Source organism: Hyalella azteca, unplaced genomic scaffold (genome assembly GCF_000764305.2).
Source record: "Hyalella azteca isolate HAZT.00-mixed unplaced genomic scaffold, Hazt_2.0.2 contig3348, whole genome shotgun sequence".
NCBI classification, from domain to species: domain Eukaryota; kingdom Metazoa; phylum Arthropoda; class Malacostraca; order Amphipoda; family Hyalellidae; genus Hyalella; species Hyalella azteca.
In genome coordinates this window covers 163146-182263 of record NW_025933599.1, presented here as the reverse complement: position 1 = coordinate 182263, position 19118 = coordinate 163146, and the positions used below count along the sequence as shown (strand labels likewise).

At 36.3% G+C, this 19118-nt stretch overlaps 1 protein-coding gene across 1 annotated transcript in view; it reads left to right on the top strand.

The window, feature by feature from the left end:
- Window positions 1–19118, top strand: part of LOC108668670 (voltage-dependent calcium channel type D subunit alpha-1) — a 71556-nt gene that overhangs the window by 44848 nt on the left and 7590 nt on the right. The window contains exons 17-24 of the mRNA XM_047879559.1: window positions 4417–4605; window positions 5097–5199; window positions 5833–5978; window positions 6580–6804; window positions 8601–8805; window positions 10463–10600; window positions 11986–12080; window positions 14294–14392. Of these exons, the coding sequence (XP_047735515.1) occupies window positions 4417–4605; window positions 5097–5199; window positions 5833–5978; window positions 6580–6804; window positions 8601–8805; window positions 10463–10600; window positions 11986–12080; window positions 14294–14392 (1200 nt within the window). The remainder of the gene's footprint in view (window positions 1–4416; window positions 4606–5096; window positions 5200–5832; window positions 5979–6579; window positions 6805–8600; window positions 8806–10462; window positions 10601–11985; window positions 12081–14293; window positions 14393–19118) is intronic.

The window sequence follows — 19118 nt, the reverse complement described above, 5'->3', positions numbered from 1 at the left end:
AAAGACAGCTTATTAATCTATATCTATTTAATTAATATAAATCTGTTTTATTACCATATATCTGTTTCAATAATCGACATATGTCCAATGTAACCCGATCATGTGAATGCAAAATCCTATCTTTCTCCTTGAAACTTGGTTAGCTCAGCACTTTATCCCCTAATTATTATGTAACGCAGTCAAACAATTGACGAATCAATACCGGCATTATACTGAATAATTTATAACTTCGGACGATACGGTCAAATTTGTAATGTCCTTAATTACACACCGTCCAGTTCGCCGCTCCAACCACGTGATAAGGAAATTATTTCAAGTTTCATCGACTCCGATACACCTGTTGTTCCGCTCGTATAAGTTCGTCTAAACCTACAGCTGGTGGAGAAAATTCGAAGCAAATGCTTCTATAGTTAACCCTCTACCGCCTGACATGAGTAACCGGAGCAATATTGTCACGCGCCTACTTCCCAAAAAGGATACGTTCTAGTGAGCGCGAAATGACTTGCACTGATGGTTGCCGCCACGTACGACAACTTTAAAATGTTCTCTGTTGCGTACAAACGTCCTCAGGTTGATACACTCAATAGTTTACGTATAATTTAAGCTAAAAACTATGTTCCATGAGAGTGACGTACGGCGGTAGAGGGTTAATCCGGCGCGTAATTTGCTGGATACACTTTAATTATGTGTCACCTTGTAGTTAGTCATCGATTTGTGAAGTTTTATTGGTAATATTCATACTACTTTTACTGTTGCTTTCCTCGCCATTATTGTGATGAACCTGAGACTTCTGGAAATATCGTTTCGCTATTCACTAACAATGATACGTCTACATTTTATTATTATTTTACTAACATGTCGCAATCGCCCCTTCCCTCTGACCTCGACGGCTACCTGACCTCAGGACGCGCCGGAAGACTGGGTTCGTTTTACATCGGTTGCTAAATTGTAGCTCCCCTGTATAGTGTAATTAATGACCACTTATACCCTCATCCGCTGTGTCCTTCAATTGTGTCCTGCTATTCTGTCCCAGTAAAAGCTTCTAACCCAGACCGCTTAATAGCAAAGCTAAAATACTTGTTTGTCCTAAAGTTTCATTGAGTAATTTTGTCCAGACCGCTTAATAGCAAAGCTAAAATACTTGTTTGTCCTAAAGTTTCATTGAGTAATTTTGTCCAGACCGCTTTACAGCAAAGCTAAAATACTTGCTTATCCTAAAGTTCCATTGAGTAATTTTGTACTGTATTTCTATTCGCAGTTCATTTTTAGTTGTTTCCCTTGAGTCAACTTGTTTTGATTTATGCCGTTCCATTTTGGCTTGAAATTTAGCTTTGTGCAAATATTTCCATCTGAACCTAATAAAGCTTCCTGCAATATACCCGCCACCACATTAAATTCTCCTTAAAATCCCGTAGTTTTCTGAAGAGTCAAAACGACTGATTAAAATAACATTGTAGCTATCAATTAAACAAATAAACTGATACATGCTATCCGCTAGGTCATGACAGGTGGTGTTGGCGATCGGATTGACAAGACGCCATTGACGCGTTAGTCATAATAGTTTGAATTGAAACTCTTGTCATTTGCCGGGAATTTGTATATAAAGTAGCCATTAAATTGACGCCAGTGTGAGACCAGAGACAGAAGTGTGTATTCTAAGGCATGTCAATGAACGCCGCGAATCCACTAATATCAATTTTATTTCGTGTTGCCGATCAATAATTTCCTTAGTGCGATTCAAATCAGTGATTACTGCCATGGTTTCTATTTTCGGTTCGATGCCTATTACTTTTGGACTTGTCAAAGAAGGGCAGAGATAACCGCCTCTTGTACAAGTGAAATGCATCTTGTGGCAAAAGACGATCTGCTTCAAATTGCTAGTTGCTTCAGGCAGCAAGTTCACACTATAATGATTCCAATGAAGAAGTTTAATGGTGTCATTTTCATCTAAAATTATTAAAAACAAAGTGTATTTCAAATCTAACTGTAGCAATTCAATTTTAGCCGTTCATAGTCGGACCTCATTATATAGTAGATCAATTGAATTATTTTGTAATGCCATACTATTCTACTCTGTTACGAACTGTGTTTATTAAGACTATTATCACAACTAGAAAATTTCGTTTAATCATGTGAATGAAAAGGGAATTCTTATCCCTTTCTTCTCTTCTTTTTGCCTAGGAACAAGTAGTTACTGTAATATTATACGCAATATTTGACATTCTAAAGGTGAATTTTCAAAATATATTCGTCTGCTGGTCATTTGCACGCTCACAATAAGACTTTTCTTTGAGGTGTTCCACTAACGTTACGAGCACAGCCATGCTGATATGTAATGAGCTGATGGCTGTAATGCTGATCCTTGTAAGGACGGTTTGAAGGTAACAAATTATTCCAGTCGCAACTCGAAATGAATTATTCACAAATATATTTGTGAGTGACGCTGTCATTATGTTGCGGTTCCGTTCAATATTTGGAATTAATTTAATAAAAAATATTTAGAAATTTAGAATTAAATTTAATTGTAAAACTAAGATTTGTTTATACACGAACGTCACCACAATGAACAGGACAATAGTCAACTTCATTCCAACTTATAGTATTTGATTTATTACACCAGAACCTCTTACTATAGAGGTTCTACACTGAGAACAAAAAAAGCGTCTCATTTCCCAAAGTTGAATGATAGAAGCTTTAATGGTACACTGTTAGAAAAATTACCGTTAACGGTATTACCGGCGTTTCAGTGGCCGGTCGGCACGTGAAAAGTAACACCGTGTCTCCGTTTTTATTCTCATTTAACACTAGAAATCCGTTTATTTCCGGCCACTATAGAACGCCGGTGGGACCGTTTTTTCGCCGTTTCTTTAACAGTGTACTCGCGGACGGGAAGCTTGCGTTGCTACTACACAATTGCGAGAGATAGAAGTGAGAGCTCATGCCTCTGTTTCTATCATAGGCACTTGAGACTTCCGAGCATGTCCTATCCTGGTCATAAGTTTCACTCGTAGCCCTGGTATATGTTCGGCCTCATTTATAGTCTTACATCGTACCCTGGATATATATTCGGCCTTATTTATAGTCTTACATTTAATCGTATAGCCATTACATGTTAGGCTTTCTTCATTTGCTTACGAATCAGCTTTCTCCTTTCGAAAATGTGTCATATTCACGTACTAATTTCAAATTTGTTTAGAATAAGTATTGTTCTTTGAATGCTTATAAATTCCTATGCCAAACTTTTGACCTGCTTTCGATGTTTAATTATTTCATCAGTTATTCGTATAAAGTTTCATTTAATTTCTTCATGATTGAATTAATTCTGCTTAAGAAACGATGCGTTGAATGTAATTATATCCATTTGATTTTTATAAGTAAGTATTTACTTGTAGCTTTACTACACCAAACAATTTAGATGATAGATTCCCACTGAGCCTCATAGCCTACCACTCATCAACAGATGTGCGGTGACTGGTCATTAAACAACCGTTTCGTTTGGCCACATACAATTATAGTTTTATTATAGCGTGGATGTTTCCTGAAAAAATTTGTATTCGTTCTACACCAAGGCTCCTCGATTTCTTTTCAGTTTTGTCAATATGACCAATTTTTTATCTATCAATATGACGACAAGTTTAAATTCGTACGTTGAATCGATAGGAGGCACCATGAAAACCAATTTAATTTCAATGTGTTGAACATTCTTCGTTTTAGTTGTCAGCAAGAAAAGATAACTGCAGTTCTTTTGATTCATCTAACGCGAATTATCGGCCATTATTATTTGCGAGTTTTTAGTTAGGCAAGTTCTCGACATGCCTGTAACTTTAAGCTTCCACACAGGGGAAAATACGTAAGCAATTCCGCCGTGGAAGCGATTTCAGTACCAAACTACTTTCAGTTCTTGCTGCAATTGGCGCCGACCGAGGTGAGTAATTATCGCCATCCATGTTTGTTTGCTAATCATTGTTCTGTCTTCTCTCCTTCATGCGCTGCTATCCTGACCATCGATGCGCTGACGGCAATTCAACTTCTCCACGCCTACCTCAATTTTTCTTTATTTTAAATTCCCACATTACCACTTATATTGCAATCTGCACCGCGACTACGTGAGGCCAAAATTTGACGAAAACTCTGAGTTGCTTCTTGGACATCGATTTCCAATCACATCGCAATGAACACTTAATTAAAAAAATTACACATTAATGGCTTCCCCTATCATTTGGCCTTCTTCATACTCTCTACTCTTTATTCCCTCCCACAACCCTCTCTACTCCGACTTCAACCCTCTCTACCCCGTCTTCAACCCTATCTACTTCGTCTTCAACCCTCTCTACACCGTCTTCAACCCTCTCTACTCCGTCTTCAACCCTCTCTACACCGTCTTCAACCCTCTCTACTCGGTCTTCAAAAGAGCAGCCAGGCTCGAACTTGTTCTCCATAAACTTCTTCCGGCTGTTCCGCGTGATGCGCCTCGTCAAGCTCTTGTCAAAAGGGGAAGGCATTCGTACGCTCTTGTGGACCTTCATCAAGAGCTTCCAGGCCCTGCCTTACGTCGCCCTCCTCATCCTCCTCCTCTTCTTCATATACGGCGTCGTCGGCATGCAGGTGAGGGACGCCCGTGTGCTGGGGACGTCGGCATGCAGGTGATGCCCGTGTGCTGGGGACGTCGGCATGCAGGTGATGCCCGTGTGCTGGGGAATTCGGCATGCAGGTTTTTTTTCTGTAAGCTGTATATTTAAAGTCCTTTGAAGAACGATTAATTCTCTAATCGATTATTAGTTCGACAATAATTTACTTAAATTTGCAGACCTGTCAAAAATTTAAGAGTCTAACTTGACTTTTTATGAATTTTATGTTGAGCAACGAAGTTTACGAGTTTAGTTAAATATTTATACCTTAGTGATTGAAATTTACGTTCTCTATCTATTTAGTTTTGTATGATTCAGCTTAATTAGAAGTGAATAATGTCAAGTCATAAAAGTATTGTTCTTGTTTCGGATGATGATGCTATATTTGCATCTTTGTTTATCATGAATAAAGCTTTTGATGGAGTTGCGTATCTAAAGTGTTTTCAAGTACACGTCTTAATATTGCAGGTGTTTGGTAAGATCGAAATGGACGATTCAACACAAATTCACCGCAACAACAACTTCCAGACCTTTTTCCAGGCTGTGATGATTCTCTTCAGGTCAGCAACTGGTGAGTGTAAATATAAATAATAATATTAATAATATTGATATAAATAAATATAAATATAATATTAAAGTAGATATAAATATTAAAGTTACAAATATAAATATCGAAGTTACAAATATAAGTATTAAAGTTATAAATATAAATATCAAAGTTACAAATATAAACATTAAAGTTACAAAGGCTTTTGTGCCTGAAGCAGTTGTACGGTGAATTGCAAGGCTGCTTCAGTATATATTTATATGCTATTAACATACGATTCTTGCATGCTGAAACATCATCAATTTGATAACAAAAATACATTACCATTCTTAGCTAAACGTCTCTTAAATCTACTTGCTCAATACGAAGTGCCATAGAATTTATGCTCAGATCTTCCAACGATAAAAATTTTCAAAATGCTCCAACTGAACATTATTATTCTCCAAGTTTAGTTTATTCCAAGCAGAATGCAACATAAACTTTGAGAAAAACTTTCAACTAAATGTACCAAGATGTGCTAATGATGTGCATCACATCGATGATGTGCAGTATGCCTAATGATGTGCAGTATGCCTAATGATGTGCAGTATGCCTAATGATGTGCAGTATGCCCAGTGATGTGCATCACATCGATGATGTGCACCACATTATGCGCAGGTGAAGCATGGCAGGAAATTATGTTGTCGTGTCTGCCGTTCCGTGGCTGCGACAAGGCGTCCGAGGGCTACAAGCCTGAGGACAACTGCGGTTCCCTCATCGCTTACCCTTACTTCATCTCATTCTACACCCTCTGCTCCTTCCTGGTGGGTCAAATAATTCCTTATCATGACAAAAAAATGGCCGTTATTTCTTGAAACATATTAATTGTTACTCTATTTCGATTGTTCTCAGGCGCCCTCTGAGTGAAAATTTGATTAAGCTTTTGCTCGCCTTGTACGTTATACCCTCTCTGATCCTACCGTATAGGAACGCTGTTTTGTTTCTACCTTCCGCGTCTCCGTCCAACTTACATTTTATACGGTCTTATTTTTCGCAAATGTTTTCACAATAAACTAGGATGCCTGAATATTATATGATTAATCTTGGCATTCGACAATGTTTTAGTATTCCTACATGATCTTCGTTGTAGTTAATTATATATCTCTCAGAAGGTACTTGAAATCGCGCTCGTTCATTGCTACTTCACTGTTAGAAAAATCGTCGTTAGAAGGTCTCACTTGCGTTCTAGTGGCCGGCCGGCACGTGAAAATAAACACGTTTGGCCGTTTTTATTAAAATTTAACACTGAAAACCCGTACAAAATAAAAAAAATGGTGAAACTGTTTACTTTCACTGTTTTACTTCCACTAGAACTCCGATGAGACCGTTTTTTTACCGTATTTTCCAAGTGTTCCATCACCCCAGATCATCAACTTGTTCGTGGCGGTCATCATGGATAACTTCGACTACCTGACCCGTGATTGGTCCATCCTGGGCCCTCATCACCTCGATGAGTTCATTACCCTCTGGTCAGAGTACGATCCTGATGCCAAGGGTAGGATCAAGCACCTCGATGTCGTCACTCTGCTCCGCAAGATATCGCCGCCTCTTGGCTTCGGCAAGCTTTGTCCGCATAGAGTCGCTTGTAAAGTGAGTTTCAGTTGTTTAAAGTAAGTGAGTTGCGTGTAAAATGTTGTTTTAAGTGAGTTGCTTGTAAAAAGTTGTTTAAAGTAAGTGAGTCGCTTGTAATAAGTTGTTTAAAGTAAGTGAGTCGCTTGTAAAAAGTTGTTTAAAGTAAATGAGTCGCTTGTAAAGTGAGTTTCAGTCGCTGAAAAGTTTAACATGTACAATAATAGTAACTAAAATTTCGTCAGTGTTTACGCAAGGAAAGTATCTAAAACGATTTATTGATTTAATTTACGAGTAGGAATGAATTGAAGAGTATGTTCAAATATTCTCCTACAAGAGAGCCTAGGAATATGAATTCTCGCACAATCTCTTGCTGGATTATGGAAGGCACTAAATTTTCAAACTCTGGTAATTTCTTGAATTTTTTAGCCCCTTAACACGTTGACTCCGAAGTGGTACATATGCGTACCACCAAATGTACAGGGTGTTTCAGAATTAAGTAACCCTTTTAATTTGTTAATAAATAAAAAACTAAGAACGTTATGAAGTTGAAACTTGTTTTATTTAAAAGAAGAACATTTTTATGGTAATATTGTATCCTAGTTTTTAAATATAATATCTTTTAAATGCCCACCACAATTGTTTTGACAAAATAGGGCTCTTCTCTTCGTTGCTTTCATAACCTTCATTAGTGTTTCTGACGAGAGTGCAAATTTTTGTTATCCGCAAATTTTCGATAAAGATATTTAAATGTGTTTTTTGAAGGATCCTTGTTTTGAAATGGATCCTGTAATCACGTTGAACTTCTGTTATTGACATCGTTATTGACTGTAGCGATAATTTTTGTTCTTTCTTCTTTGCTGTAGCGAATCATGATGAAAATTTAAGGCTTGATAATTAAACACAAATTTAGCAAGCTATACAGGATAATGACGTAACTATGATACAATATTACCATGAAAATGTTCTTCTTTTAAATAAAACAAGTTTCAACTTCATAACGTTCTTAGTTTTTTATTTATTAACAAATTAAAAGGGTTACTTAATTCTGAAACACCCTGTATTTCTCCAGGACGTCGTGGTACATAATTCAGGTTGCCTAAAATCGGCCGATAACTCAATATATATTAGTTTATTTGTAGGTTTCGCTATAAAAATTCCATTTATTTTCTATTTATAATATTTAAAATTTAATTAGGAAGTACCCCTATCATAAATTTTAGCCAGCCAACGCAATTGAGAAAAACTAAATCACGGAATTTGTCCGGAAAAAATGACCTTTTGGCAACCCTGTTTAAAAACAGTACAAAAAATGAAATAATAGTACAAGATGAAGCAATCGGAGTCAAAGTGTTAAGACATCACCATATCCAGTTGAATATGTGTTGTTTGTTGAGCATCAGCAGAATGCTGTTCATAGCAATTTAATTCAAGGCTCTTACAGTTGGTTTAGTCATATCTTTAGATGACGAAATTATGGTATTATAATGGAGAAATTACTGGTATTATCTTAGCATCGCTTGCTTATGAGATTCACGTGATTTTTGTATTTACACAAAAGAACTTAAAAGCGCAGGATTTGTAATTGTTAGTTAAGTGATATGTCTTTCACTTATACGTTGTTATATTAAAATAAGTTTGTATCGTATGAAGCGAGCACATTATTCCGCAGGTCATAAATACTGCGTAAGGTAAGGAGAAATGAGTAACTGCAAGAACATTTATAAATGTACTACCTATATTATTGCAAACCTACCTATATTATTGCAAGCGAAAATGCCATGTTAACTAAATTAATTTAAAACTGTTTATTGCAGAGACTGGTGGCGATGAACATGCCTCTTAACACGGACGGAACGGTCATGTTCAACGCTACATTGTTTGCCCTCGTACGCACTTCCCTCAGGATCAAAACTGAGGGCAACATTGACGATGCTAACGAAGAGCTACGCGCTGTCATCAAGAAGATCTGGAAGAGGACGAACATGAAACTTTTAGACCAAGTCGTACCGCCCGCTGGTCGTGAGTCTCAATATTGTATTGTATTGTACTGTACTGTACTGTATTATATTGTACTGTACTGTAATGTATTGCATTGTATTGTACGGTACTGTATTGTACTGTATTGTATTGTATTGTACTGTACTGTATTGTACTGTACTGTATTGTATTGTACTGTATTGTACTGTATTGTATTGTACTGTACTGTATTGTACTGTACTGTATTGTACTGTATTGTATTGTACTGTACTGTATTGTACTGTACTGTATTGTACTGTATTGTACTGTATTGTATTGTACTGTACTGTATTGTACTGTATTGTATTTTATTATATTGTATTGAATTATATTGTATTGTAATGTATTGTATTGTATTGCATAGTAATGTACATTGTATTGAATTCTATTGTATTATAATATTGTAAGGGTGAAGTAAGGGACATGAGGGCAGTGGGTTAGGTCAATTATTTCATATGTTAGAGGGTAATAATCAACAAGAGCTTAGGGTAGTAATGTCAGTGTGAATTGAGTGTGTGAGTGAAGGCAGTGAATTGAGTGACATGGTAGAGTGAGGTATAAATTCCTTTTAATATATGAAATATTTGATGTGTCTCACTGTCTTCCATATTCCACTGTCCCCCATTTACCTTTAATATTATAATATCTTCTTTATATTATCATAATAGTATTAGACAAGACACAAAGAGCGATGCATAATATCCTATAATTGTAACTTATTCGTCAGGAGTCATCATTTATTATATTTTACGAATTTTTTAAATCCTTCTAATTTTTTTTAAACATCCGTTTTTCTTCAGTTATTTATATTTTTCTCGATGATTCTAACCTAAATCTAATGATCGTAAACCTAACCTAATGATCAGAGTAAATTCTTCAATCTCATGATCGAGCCAAATCTGTTGATTGCAAAAATATTCCAGCCGATTTTTACGGCTCGAGAAACCATGCTGGGAAAATGACGTCTATTGAAATATATTTTTTTGTAAATTATCTGTTGTAGAAATCAATTTAAATAATAACCCTAAAATGCAACATCTACAGACGAGCTATGAAAAACATCTTTAAATTCCACAAGATCCTGAGAGCTCATTGTAATTATTAATTAAAATGTCGATCATGATGCTGTTATCGAAGACACTAAGCGCTAAGCATGTATTGCTTATTTATATAGTCGTAATTATTCAGCTCAAATAACGTCCTGATACTAAGAGAAATGCCAGTAATCAATATAGCAATGGAAATTATAATAATTTACAAACAAAGTCCGGCCTTAACTGACGAAGAAGGAAAAAGAGGGACCATTTTAGCTGAATTTTACTATATTTTTTTATAAATATTGTGCTGTTGTTGTTTTAGTATTAAGTATCCATGCTGTGATCTAAGCCATGCTGTGATCTAAGCCATGCTGTGATCTAAGCCATGCTGTGAAATAAGCCAAGCTGTGATCTAAGCCTGTCTCTTATACACATCTAGATGTGTATAAGAGACAGGATCTAAGCCATGCTGTGAACTAAGCCATGCTATGATCTAAGCCATGCTGTGATCTAAGCCATGCTGTGCTCTAAGCCATGCTGTGGTCTAAGCCATGCTGTGCACTAAGCCATGCTGTGCTCTAAGCCATGCTGTGATCTAAGCCATACTGTGCATGTCGTTGCAGTGGAGGACGAGGTGACTGTAGGCAAGTTCTACGCGACGTTCCTCATCCAGGATTACTTCAGAAGGTTCAAGAAGAAGAAGCAGGATCTTAAGGACGCTGTTGAGCGCGACCCTAGCAACACCATCACCTTGCAAGCCGGTCAGCCGCGCTGCTTTTTTTATTATTAAATAATAATTATAATCTTTAAATTATCATAGACTATATTATATTCTATAATGATTTTTTTTTTGCTCATTGTCTATCGTTTGAAGACCAAATAACTCTCCTGTTGGAGCTAATTTATTCCCATTCTAGTGCCCTGAAAATGTTTTTTAATTCAATTTTTCTCCCTTATGCATGCCGGTTACTCTTCTCTTCTATGCCCACAAACTAACTTTTGAATACCAATTACCTCCCTCCTGCATCCCAATAACCGCACTATTTCATGCCCAAACATTACCTATTGAATTCCAGTTACCTCTTTTATGCAGACCAATTACCACCCGTTAGAACGTCGATTATAATTATTGTGAAGGTCGATTATGAACGTCTTTTGAACATAATTACCGCTTTGAATACTCATTAACTAGTACGAATTTCCTCCAAAAACGCCGAGTTGATAATAAAAGAATGTCATTAGGTTAGAATTTCACATCAGAATTGATGATATAATTTTATACTTATTAAGGAAACAACTAGGAAAAATTCCCAGCAATAAGAGCAATTCGTCTTTTTGAGCATTTTCATAAATTTTGGTCTTCATTAAATAATATAATGCATCAAATCCATTTTGATTGATATTTTGGCAAGTTTATTGCATTTGTGTACTATTTCACTGGAAAAAATTTTTGTGTGGACTTTTCTTCGCGAGAAATTAAACATGATTTAAGTCTACGGACTTAACTACCAAGAGTTAAGTATACGATATCTCTTCCCACATGCAGACACCTGCTAGATGAAGCATTTAGACATCCAGATAATATCTGATGCAACTTAAAATTTTTCGTTGAAGGTTAACGAAAGTGTTGATATTCTACGTTTGTTTATGCTTCATGACTGCTGATTTTTAAAAAATTTAAGATTTTTTAATCTGTGTTTGCCAGTGCCGTTCATCTCAAGCCTTTGAACATTATTACAATTAATAAGCCGTATGAAAGATAGTTCCTTCAATTTCACAAGCTAACAATTCCTGAAATTTAATTTGTACCCAAACTCAAAAAAATAATTCTGTAGACTCAATTAAATGTGATTCTGCAAGGATTAATTCTTACTTCGCTATATTGATTGAATCCGATCTTTCGGTACACGCTACCTTTTCGTAAATGTTTTGTTTCGTTAGAATCGCGAATTTTTTATGTGAGTTCACCGAAGGGTACTTTCGTTCTTAGAACTCCAGATAACGAGTATAACTGTAAAAAATTTAGATATCTCTAAATTTGATATAACTCTAGTAACTTTCTGCAAACTGTAACAATGGCGTCTTGAAATACCACGAGGATTTTTTTACTATTTACAAATTTAATGGATGTATTGTTTTGAAACAGGTTTACGTACGCTGCACGAGGCTGGACCAGAACTGAAGCGGGCCATTTCCGGCAACCTGGATGACATGCGCGACGATGACATCCCAACACACAGAGTAAGCCATTACTGATCCTACAGACATCCTTCCGTCCTAGAGTAAGCCATTACTGATCCTACAGACATCCTTCCGTCTTAGAGTAAGCCATTACTGATCCTACAGACATCCTTCCGTCCTAGAGTAAGCCATTACTGATCCTACAGACATCCTTCCGTCCTAGAGTAAGCCATTACTGATCAGACAGAAATCCTTCCGTCCTAGAGTAAGCCATTACTGATCAGACAGACATCCTTCCGTCCTATAGAGTCTCGATCTGGATATTTGCGAGTCCTTAACGCAACGACTATTCTTTCTTAAATGCAAACAAAGGTTTATATACTCGTGTTCGTGTTTCCATGTAATATGAGACGTAAACAATTAGAAATTATATTAATTCTTTATCTTATTCATCCTTCAAGCTACACTTCTTAGATGTAGGTACTCAATTCTATGCGAGTGATCTTAAGTGATTATTTAATTACACTCTTGTGCATAGCTTCAGGTTCTATATTTTTTATTTTTAGATACTGTCTCACCATACAACGTTCGTCGGACAATGATGGGCTAATTACCGTTGCTCGACATCATTATATTGATGTTAATTATTTTCATCATGGTTATCATTGTATTTAACATTCAGCTTGATCTCGTGACAAGGACACCATGTAGTTTGATGTGTGAGATATCACGTTTTTATTTTGTTTGTTTTAATCATTGGAATTTTAATTTGGTTACAATGAGTTATTTTAAGTTGCATTCCACTATGCGTTTTTTACCCTTAATGGGCTCTCGTGCTTTTAAACATACCCTGTTGGCCCCAAGCGTGTTGAAGTTAATTAAGTTCAGACTAATGAAATTACTGGTAAATCTTGACGTGGTTTCAGTGCGTCTATTACCCAATACTTATTGATTAGCATTCGAAATCCCTAAATAAATTTACTGACCTTTAATAAAAAATATTCACTTTATTTTCGAATACATGTGAAAAGCATCAGCGTCTATTTATTCGAAATAAATGGAAATTGAAATAAATAAATGAATAAAAATAATATAAATAAATTAATTTAAAAATAAATATCAGCCCTGCTGTACTTATTATGAAAACTTAATGGAATTCAAAATAAATATAGCTGAAGTAATATTTGTGTTGTTGATATTGTATGAAAATGCGAAGAATACTATAACATGAATAGTTTTTATTCTGATATTTTGCGTCTCCAATCAACAGGTTCATTGCATACACAACTAACCATTCATCGTCCAAATAAATGGCTCCCTAGATTATTCTTAATTACGCAAATTTTAACACTAATGGCAAAACTCGTTGTTTGCTTACACTGTACCGTGCGATGCAAGGCCAAGTGCCGAAAGATGTTCAGTCGACAAATGCGCGTTTATTCCACAATTTCCTTTAAATATATGAAAGTTGAACTCTCTATTATAACTTTTATTTTTTTTTAATTGGTGACTTCTCTTCCCCCACTTGTATATCATCACATTCTCTTCCCTTTCCATCTGAATTAAAATCTTCTTTCTCATTCAAACTCTAGAAAGGTAATGTATTTTAAGGCATATTCATCCTCTTCATAATTGAAGGTTTACCTATTCTCTGCCCTTCATAAATTACAAAAAATTTATAATCACGTTATTTTTTCCTCGTGGAAGTTATCCTTTATCTTATGAAATGATATTCCTAACTGAAATTCATGCCCGATTTACAATTTTTTCGACCTGAAGTGTCAAAATTTTTTTGGCCTTACTTATCCGCCGTGTGTTTCAACCTGAACGCGTCAGCCCAGGAAGCAGTTCTTGTTAACGGGTTTACCTCAACCACAGTTGCTTGCTGATCAATCACTCTTTGCCTCACTCCGTGCCTCACAACTCCCTTACTCCGTGCCTCACAACTCCCTTACTCCGTGCCTCACAACTCCTTCACTTCGTGCCTCACAACTCCCTTACTCCGTGCCTCACAACTCCCTTACTCCGTGCCTCACAACTCCCTTACTCCGTGCCTCACAACTCCTTCACTTCGTGCCTCACAACTCCCTCACTTCGTGCCTCACAACTCCCTTACTCCGTGCCTCACAACTCCTTCACTTCGTGCCTCACAACTCCCTCACTTCGTGCCTCACAACTCCCTCACTTCGTGCCTCACAACTCCCTTACTCCGTTCTCCCCCAGCGTAATCACTCCCTCACTCCCCCAGCGTAATCACTCCCTCACTCCCCCAGCGTAATCACTCACTATTTGGATCGGTGTGGTCATCAATGAAGGGACGAAGGCTCCCACGCACTCGCTCCCTCAGAGTGGGAGCCGCTCAGCACGCCAAAGTAAGACGTCCCACTTCCTCGGGACCTTTAAATTCTTTCGCTAGTTTGCTCGTATCCGTTCCTGCATCCAAAATTCGGCCGCTCTTAAACGTTCGTTCCGTAGACTAGATTAATTATCGATGTTTTTCTACTAGAAATTAATTCTACTAGACGATATCTTCTGAGTCGGCGTCGTCTAAACGGTCCCTCGACTTTCTTCTACAAAATAGTTTAGCTAGTAACGTCGTCGTTATTTGGAAGTTTGTAGAATAGAAATTTTATGTTTTTACTTCTATGAATTTGTCTTTCAAGAATCTTTTCCAGTTTCTCGCTTCTTAGCGCTTTTTCTTCTACATGAACGCTCGTCTAATTTTCTTATACACAATTTGTCGATTGGAATTTTTCCAGTAGTTTAAACACTCGTTCTATACATTAGATTTTCAAGGTTTGTACTTAATAAAGTTGCCGACAAAACACCCATCACCGTTACTTTGTGGCAGATGAAATATTCAATGCTTTCTCAAAGTTCTTTTCATGGCGCGATCTTAGAAGTCTTTGTTGTTTTGTCTAATCCGGCTTATTAGAAAAATGTTTCACCGTTTTCTAATCATGAATTTTCTGTGTTGTCAAATAATTTTCTTTTTAATGTCCTTATTGATATAGTATGAAGGCTGCAAGTGAAGCCATCTCTCCTGCCATTGGCGTAATAAAATTGTATATTTTATTTCAATATCGTTTATTTACTGGGAACATTGAATAGCGCCTATCAATGCTAAAAATTTGTGTACGAGCAAATTAGAACAATGTACAGTAATAAGGAATGCGATGAAAAAATAATGTGAACGGATGGTTATGATTTTGGATCGTTCATCAACTTGACACCTAAATTTTATTATTGCATCCATGTAGAGGAATTATTCCGAATCACTCCGTCACGAAGAATTATTCTAAAATGAAGTTCTGCTTTGAAAATGAAGCAAAAACATTTAACGTTGTCATTTCTTACTTTGTCGCCGTGCAATTCACTCGTGCAACATCGATCGTTCTAATATTATTATTTACTCCATAAAGTCTTTTTTGTTTCACTTCATTGAACCGGGAATTCATCACAACTTTTAACCGTATGATCTCAACTTTAACGCTGTTTACCTCAACCAAGTGGATTTTTTACAACAATGGAATTTATTTCCACCGGTAATAGTCCCAGCTTCGCAAAGTTTACATTTCATTTGCGATAAATTGCTGCTCCTCAATTGAAATTGACAGCATGTTCACAACTGAACTATATTTAAAAATCTTTCAGTTTAGCAATGCATGGCTATAGCCCGAAATAACCAAGCGGAGGTCTCTGATGTGCCAAAATTTGCATTAACTTATCTTATTCGAATTTGAGGTGTTTTCTATTGCTCGGTAACCAACTATCCCAGTATCGCCTTAACCTGCTATAACCTTAACCTGCTATGACTTTAACCTGCTATAACCTTAAGCTGCTATAACTTTATATATTTGTTCGTTGCTTGGCTTTCGGTAATCGCTCCTATAATCCTTTTATCGCCAGCATTTAACTATTTATTTCCATAACCTTGTCCTCTTTCATCATAGGGCATTTTTGACTAATACCAATTCTATGTCTCAAGTTTATACGGACATTATTCTTATGGACAGATTGAAATTGCTCGAGTGGTTTTTCCCAATAACATACTTGAAACTATATCTTAAAGTTTTAAAATCTTCCGTTTTTTCACTTAGCCTTAGTAATTAGTAATATTTTTTTCTAAATATTTCATTGACCCTGTTTAACCGTAATTGCTGACATCCACTGTCTAGAATTTTAATGCCTTTATATTTGCAATGGATATTTTCTGCTTAACGCTGGCATGTTTTTAATCTTGTTAATCCTTAAACTCCTAAATTTGCTGGCTTCGTAACACAGTACCCATTCTCTTAGATCGTTTTATCAAGTAATTCAGAGCTAACAATAACATAAAGCATGTTACCGTAATGCCTGAGTCTGAATAAAAATGCATCTTCATTTGTATATTGAGAGTCATTTTTTTATCCATGTTTATCTCTACTTTGTACGAATATTTTACGTGTATAAGAGAAGATTTCAGCTGCCATGAGCCATCTGATTTCTTAACAAGTAGCCTGGACTGAACAACGGCATGGTTGAACCAGTATAAAGTTGACCCATGAGAAGCCCATTTATGCGGATGTAGTTCGTTGTTCGCCTGTGACGTCACTGATCTCAGTGACGTCACGGGCATTAACCAATCACCGAAATGCGATCAAACCAGTCAATCAACCCGTCATGGGAATGACGGGTTTGTTTACGTTTCTCGATCTACGTGACGTAACAAGAAAGCTGAACTGAAAGACGGAAATCCTCGTGGACCAACCTTATATAGTTCAACCATGGAACAACAGAAACTTGTCATTAATTTTAATGATGAAGTGGGAGAAACTCGTCGCATTAATTTTAGTAAAATGTACAGGAAAAGATAACGAAAAAATCTGCAAAAAGTATCCAACATAAAAAAAATCGGATGACAGTTTTTTTCTACAGTTAACAAAAGTGTATTCAGCAGTATTATGTCTTCTTAGTGACAAATAGGCCTAATGGAAACCAAGAGATGTTATATAGTCATGTTTCCGGGCTAAAGAGTTTGTTAATATACCCGAGACCTTATAGAATGGTCTAGTTTTATTTGATTCACAGGATCGATTGGTGAGTCTAACTGGTGCACTATAGTATTCTCCTACAAGTTAGGAAATTATAGGCTCTTCTAAATGACAATTTTTAAGCAGAATGTTGTTGTCGCAAAACTTTTGGATAACTTTGCAATCAGGAGGCGTTTGAGTATAACTACACCAACAATAAGTTTAATTTAACTAAAATAACAACATTCTTGAACCTGTAGCGAACAAGTGACAAGTTCGGCATTTGGGCAACATAGAAAGTTAAATTTATCCTTACACGACTGACGCCTTGTGTACGTTGAAATTATTACGTGTCTGCGTAATTTTTCTTTACAGTATCTTGCAATCGTCTGAATGTAACTAACACAGTGGGAGGATGTTCCAAAACAGTTGGATGTCTAGTTTAAGTTAAATCGCGATAGTTAATGTAAATTTTGCGTCCTCTTGACAAAACTCAAGCCGAATTCACTTGCGACTATAGCTCGACATCAAAAATATTTTGAAAGCTACGTTCCCACTGTGTTCCAAGCCGCTATTAAATGTACGGCCAACATAGGTTTGATATCTCATTGTTATACGTCTCATACGTATACTGTTATCCGCCTCATACATGTACTGTTATCCGTCTCATACATGTATTGTTATCCGTCTCATATATGTACTGTTATCCGCCTCATATATGTACTGTTATTCGTTTCGGTATTTTTTTTTTTTTTGTCCAGCGCACTTCTATTTTACTCGATTTATCTATTCAGAGGCTGCCCGTTCTTGGAGCTCCCGTTATAAGTATTAAGTGGTTGGGTTTTCCAACCATCAATTTCAACGAAGTTGATTGCCTGCGCCTGAAGCATGTAGTTTCAATAAAAATGAAATTTCATTTATGATATATACCTCAATAGCTCAAGTGCAGTGTAACTTCGTCAATGACGACGACTCTAAATTTGAAAAAAAACGGGGGAGAATAACCAGGGATGGTCGGTCTTCAATAAATCCTATTAAATGTTCGCTTTACGTTTAATTTTGCGTGTATGAAAGGCATTAAATGCCACAATCTCTCTTACCACCCACAGGCCGTTAACCTGCAGCGACCAGTTGTGTTCAAGGTAGAACATTGAGTGACGTCTTCTGTGTGTATCCACCATAATTTGACTAATTCTTTACTTGCTCATCAAGATTTTCTTTAATGCACTCACTTGCGTCGGCTTCCTTTGAATGATTTTCGCTTCAATTTGCAAGCTTTTCTGCACATCTTGCTGGCTTGATGGATTGATCTCTGGCTTATTGACGGTTGACAACAGCTTTATTCACCAGATAATATTTTAGTGATTATTCCATTGATTTGCCGAAGATTCTTGTTGAAATATTGATGAAATATTTAGGGTGTCATCCAGGTCTAGGGTTGATCTGAACTATTGGTTGGCCTAATGGATGATAATTGATTGTGAATTGCAGATTAATTATCTCAGCAATAATTATTATCGTGGTGACTTTGAGCACTCCTCAGTTTTTGCTCGGTCTGCATATAAAAGCAATTCGATTGCTATCAGCCTACTCTTTTGGTTTCAAACTTACATTAATAAAGAGCTGATCTAACGTTGCAAATTTTGATTACGTTGTTATGTAGTCTGCATGAAGCTTCGCTTTGACATCATTCCAGTTTTTCGTAGAATGTTTCCTTTTGACTGCAATAAATATATTTCAGATTTTTTTTATTTTTTTAGGTAGTTTTACCTTGTGCCGGTCAATCAACATGTGTTGTCACAAGCTTCTCGAGTTTTATTTTTAGTCAATTAAGCATTAAATTACTTCATATAAGAAATTATATATAATTATAACCTATAATATATTATTATAATATGGTAATATATAATTAATTATTTGTAAGAAATCATACATTTGTTTGAAAAAATGATTTATTTAAAAATCAGCTCCCATTTAACTAGACGACTGAAGTTAACTTACTCGGTGTCCGGTTAATTTTGCCGAACGTTTTGTCTGAACAATTTCAAGACTGGAAACACCCGTGTTGTTTGGCCGATGTAAAGTG